Below are 5,947 nucleotides of genomic sequence, written 5' to 3'. Positions count from 1 at the left end.
CATTTATCGACTAAAAGCCACGGCACAATAAAAAAATGGGGCTAATAGTAATCTACGTCTTCAGGCTGTCCAAAGGTCCAAAGCAACCCGGAATCAAGTCTCCGATGACCTCCCGGAAGATTTTACCACACAAATCATCACACTCTTCGGCGCCCACAAAATCGCATTCATCGTCCCGCGGAATACCATTCCTATCTTACTAAGACTATCGGTTGCGTGGCGCACTATCCAGGTTAAGTGGCGTCGCATACATGCCCCACTTATTCACATCCCTTGTGGCTGAAGATCCACGATAGGGTTGACAACCCTATCATGAATCCCCATGAACCCTCATCAGCACTATAAAAGTAAAGAAGTTCAAGGACGTAGTGTTGAAGTTGAAAGAATCAACTAGCGAGAAATCAAAGTCTTAGTGAACACTTGGGTGCGAGAACGTGTATGAAGTTGATCTTGTATTTTCTGTCTCCTAACGAGTGCTTCTACGAGCTACATGAATATCTGAAGGTGAACACCTTCTCCAAACCATATCTGTCCTCGTGACTGAATCCCAAACCTAATTGACGGTGAGACGGTACTATTTGGAGAATGAGATTGCGATATATGAAAAGTAGTCACAAGTGAAAAATGAGACGCCGGTAGTTTCTACTTGCCGCCGTCCCTGCGGTCCCAGTGCTTGCAACGGAGTCGAAGAAATACTGCCGACGGGAGGCGAATTTTCACAGAAGTAATACCTTTAATAAATCAACTGATACAAACATTAAGAGCTATTCTACACTATCCAATGTAGAGGAGCAGGTCGTTGTCATGTCCGTTCTCGACCTGTGTTCGTGAGGGTCTCCCCTGCAACTTCGTGGGGTTGAAGGAAGAAACGCCAACTGACTACTCATCAACCGCCATGCGTCACCCGTCAACAAGCCCAGGCTTTCAACCTTGTCAAGTGTCAGCCAGACATCGAGACGCATTTTAGTCCTTGATGTGATCACAAGAGGACCAAATACGAAGATCCAGCCATTATTCACAGTTGGGTAAGGACCTTGATGTGAATCGGAAACCAGGCATTCTTCTACGGTTTCCGAAATGATCTTCTTTGTGGACTAAAGCTACGGCCAGGTTAAGGGGCTTGTAGTTAGTACATGATATGGCTTTTTGGTGAGGGCGGATCAGAGCCACACATGATCCATAGATGGTTACTGCTGATATCTACAACTTTGACGAGCCTAGCTTTGTGATGGATGTCATTGAAAGCGAAATTGTCGTCACAGGTACAGCAAGACCTGGTGAGGCTAGATCGGTTCCGCTTGGAAGCTGGGAATGGGTCATCGTTATTCAGGCGATTAATGCTGAAGGCCGGGCAGTTGCACCATTTATCGTGGTAGCAGGCCAATATCACCCCGCTGACTCGTACTACGAAGGTAGCCTGCCGGGAGACTGGGCTATTGCCACGACTCAAAATGGACGGACTGTTAGGGCTGCGCCTGTATGTGTTGGGGCGATGCCCACTGGTCCATGCGAGACCCCACCACACAGACTTAACCTGTAAAGAGCCCCTCTCCTGCCAGTACAGTCTAGCTAGGTATTCCCTGTCCTCCTTAATGCATGTTCTTTGACTATCTCCGAACGGGTTATAATCATGATCTTGTATCCAACCCGTGACATGGACCGACAATGATACACGTCTCAAGTAGCTCGAACACTTCGGTCACTACACAAGGGCCCTATCAAACAGTTACTATCGCCTTCTTATCCTTGACTGGTATGCCAGCCGCCACTCCGTCGACTTTAAGAAATATTGCGAAAACAACTGCATCATCACACTTTGTATGCCAGCTCTTTCTTCTCACCTACTTCAGCCTATTGATGTCGGGTGCTTTAGACCACTCAAGAGGGCCTATGGTCGAGAAATTGGGCATTTTATCAAGTGCCCGATTAGCCATGTTTCCAAGACTGATTTCTTTCTGGCCGTTTATGCTGCCCACCAAGCAGCTACGACAGAGAGCAATATCAACGGGGGTTTCAGAGAGGGTAGGATTACTCCTTTGGATGTGGAAAATGGGATATCCAAGCTCAATGTGCAGCTACGGACTCGAACGCCGGCTGAGGAGAAGGCCGGTCTCTTGCTAGCCCCTGTGTTTCCAGGACTCCAAACACAATGGTTTAAGATAGCCCTCAATTTGGATAACTTGAAAAACAAATCAAAAGTGACAAGATCAGCTCACCTGTGTCTACTTTTGAAGCCCTGATGTCATCAAGTAAGGGAACAAAAGTGGTAATGCATAAGAAAACGTTATCAGAGTCTGAGATTCAAAAGCTTTGGTAGGCAAATGAGATCCTTAGTAAGCAACGCAGAGCCAAAAGAATCTGGCTGCAAAGAGGGGGAATATGTTGATGCACAGGTGAGTGCTGAATTATTGAAAGCTGAGGGTTAGGGGAGTTCAGCAGTGGCGAGTGAAAGGCAATATGGAAGATTGTGATATAGGAAGTTTGTCGGAACAATCTACTGAATTCAGATTTTATCACTTTAGAAGTCACTCGTGATCCTGTACAACCGCACGTGGAACCGTGCTGGTATACAGATTGATCGTTATGGTGAAGCTTGTTTTCTATTCATTCTCTAAGGTGTTAAGTTCTTCCATCATGGACAACTAAGCTGAAGTATTCAGGCTCGGGTTTACCCAGGGTTAACTCGACCGAAGGCAAATTCCACACAATACCCATCCTCCATGTAGTTTATCCAACATTCATCCAACAAAGTTATAATTTAAGAACGTGGTAAATTGTAGCTGAAATAGTGAATAGGAGCTACAGCGATGATCCTAGTAGACAAGGCTAGCGGTGAGCATGGTCACACAAGGCTATTGCAGTGGTCAAGGTAGCACAAGGCTATGGCACTGGACATAGTAACACAGAGCCATTAGCAGTGTAGCACAGGGCTGGGGCAGTAGTCGGGGCAGGAGGCACCGGTGTGCCGTGACAAGATAGACATTGAATAATATAAACAAACGTAACTGCATCTTTTCATCTTCCACGTTACACGCTGGTACTCTGTCAACTCCTAAACTGCCAGGCCGTGAATAACCCTGACTCTGTCGAAGTGTTATCACTAATGCTGGACACATCCTTCAGTCTTTTCAATTCTATTTTTCTACTTCACCCGATCCTTGTAGTATTGTAGGTTTTAGGGTTCATAGTCACATAACAATCTGACACTGACTCTGCTCTGAGATAGACTTACGAAGCGCTAGCTTCGGAAGTCTGTCACAGAGTTGGCTTGCTTCTTCATCAAGCTTTAAGAATCATAAGAATGGACATACATTTCTAGGATAGCTATACGTACGAGACTCACGTATCTATACGCATCAACGTGGGTGATTATAGCGCTTGTTTACTGTGGTCAATAGCTGCAGGGTTACAACTACCGTATCATAGACGCAGGCGTAACACCCACAGTATTTAATCGGAAATGACCAAGGTTACGACTAACTAACCCCATTATTATCCGTCGCAGTTCTCACTATAATACATGCTGTTAGAACCAACTTAGCGAGTAGTCTGAGTCCTTAGTGAAGACTTAGGTGCGAGAGCGTGTAGAAAGTTGATCTTGTATTGTCTCTCTTCTATCTTCTAACGAGTGATTGTACGAGCTACTTAAATACCTGGAAATGAACCCCTTCTCCAAACCATACCTGTCCTTGTGACTGAATCTCCAACCATTAGTTCACGGTTAGTAGTTGGAGAATACGATTGTGACGTATGAAGAGTAGTCACGAGGGAAAGATGCGACATGGGTGGTTTGCACTTAGCGCCGTCCCTGCGGTCCGAGTGCTTGCAGCAGAGCCGAAGAAATACTGCCGACGGAAGCCGAATTTTCACACATGCTTATTTCGCCACCAAAATCTTAATAGCAAATTTACCCCCCCCCCCCATTCCACCATCACTTAAGACCTCTGACAAGGTTGGAGTGTGTTTTGACACACTCGACATCGTCTCCGATAGCAGCTGCAATAGTCTTGCAGTAAAGGCAAAGGTACGAGCAATAGACCAAGCGTGCATTATTGTCAACTGCTAATTACTGTGTTAGAACTTGATGTTGCTGGGATAATATCGGAAGGGTATCATACACTTGAACAGTTAAAATGGGCAAAGAAATGGAAAGCGGCCAGTAGAAGGATTGGAAATAATGTGAATCTCATCAGGTAGTCATAGACTTGATATCTTAAGAAAGACTGTACATACATTTGACGTATGAATGCCAATGTGGACTGGTTATTGACAGACACCAGCTTTTCTGAACAAAAGGACATGTCGTTGCCCTTTTATAGATATCGTACTAGCTTATGAATAGTCCAGGAATACTGTTAACTAGCAAATATGACGCATCATAAAATGCTAGTGAACCTATGTTATGTATATATGGTGTCTGTTGGATGAACTACATGGAGGATAAGTATTGTGGGCAATCCACCTTCAGTAGGATTAACCCCGAGTAAACCAAAGAATGAATACCTCAGCTTAGTTATGCATGATAGAAGAACTTCACGCTTTAGAAAAGGCAACAAAGAGACAAGCTTCACCAATTCGATCAATCTGTATATCAGCACGGTTCTACGTGCGGCTGTACAGGATCACAAGTGACTTCCCAAGTGAATAACTGAATTCAGTAGATTAATCCGACAGTGTCAGTATTATCATCACATGCAACGTGAAGTAAATTTCTCATGTCTGGTATTTACTATGACATATTCTTTACTTTCGTCATGATCTTTATCTCTCGTAATGCAACCCTTTCTCTACTTACCAAGACGTTCAACTTACCCTTATCATCTGTTACCCTGGTCTTAGCATCATAGTTTGGGTGGGTTATAGTCATTACTAATATGGATTGAAAGACTCCATAGCTCAGATACACCACGACGAAGGACTTCCTGTAGGATCCAACGCATCTGAAGTAGCTGAAGTAGTAATGTAGTATATAGCCAATCCTCAGTCTAGTGACCTATATGTAAAGCTGCAGAGAAGCAGTTTATAGTGTCACACGGAGTATAGATTCCCTAGTGCAAAGGTACGAAGCCACAACAAGTTAGGTTTGCTCTGCCTCATAGTGGTAATGATGAGTTGCTTGATTTCCATCCTCTACTGTCATTGACCCTCTTCCATGTAGTCAGGCAATTTTAGCTTTTTGGGACTGGCTTAGCATCTGATCCATCTGTTCAGAGACCTTGCCTCTGGCCTGCCGTAACGTAACCTTTCAAGAGGTCATCTTTATTTCTCTAGAAGGAGACCTTATAACATCTAGAATTGACTTGGGAGAGCAACCTTTATGTCTTGTAACTCATCTCTAGGGAGAATCTGACTGGGCTTGCACCTCGAGCGTAGTATTTAGATCCTGAGACCGAAGGGGTCAAGTGTTCAACCTACTCCTTAGATGGCGTCGGAGTCTGTAGTTGTAATCCAAGCTTCGAGGCCATACGTTCCCGCTCAACAGGAGTAAGCTTTTGTTGGATTACTTGTATTGATTCTTCACTGTCTCCTTCGTCAACGCTTGACTACTTCGACTATGAGATATTTATACCTGGGTTTCTGGTTACGTGTCCTGTCCTGCATGTCTGCTTAGTCATTTTATGACACAGAGCATCTAAGCACATGCTCTATGTCTCTACTGTAAGCATTCTTATGCACACCAAAGCACCTGAAGCAGATGAGATCAATGAGGTGGTAAGTAAAGCCTGATGATCTTGCGCTCCCAGGATCTATTCCTCTAGATCAGATAACTTGCATGATTTAGGCATTATATTGGCCTGGGCTTGGATGTCTTTCTGTTTGTGCCATGGTGGTGTGAGGTTGACTGTATAGATCGCTACAGCATGCCAGAGCTTTAATTCTAAATTGGTTGACAGGCCTCAGGGGTAAAAGGCGCTCTAGTCTCATATCTGATCTATGATACACTGAT

At 44.5% G+C, this 5,947-nt stretch overlaps 1 protein-coding gene across 1 annotated transcript; it reads left to right on the top strand.

The window, feature by feature from the left end:
• Positions 1 to 1,183: 1,183 nt before the first annotated feature.
• HOO65_070038 (uncharacterized protein) lies at positions 1,184 to 2,240 on the top strand (the record flags this gene model as incomplete). Its single annotated transcript, XM_071005104.1, has 2 exons — positions 1,184 to 1,477; positions 1,686 to 2,240. 2 exons carry the CDS (start codon positions 1,184 to 1,186, stop codon positions 2,238 to 2,240), a joined length of 849 nt encoding a protein of 282 aa, XP_070856756.1.
• Positions 2,241 to 5,947: the final 3,707 nt, after the last annotated feature.

The sequence above is a fragment of the Ceratocystis lukuohia genome, assembly GCF_044167205.1.
Source record: "Ceratocystis lukuohia strain C4212 chromosome Unknown Supercontig7_pilon, whole genome shotgun sequence".
NCBI classification, from domain to species: Eukaryota; Fungi; Ascomycota; class Sordariomycetes; order Microascales; family Ceratocystidaceae; genus Ceratocystis; species Ceratocystis lukuohia.
This window is presented reverse-complemented; position numbering and strand designations above follow the sequence as displayed.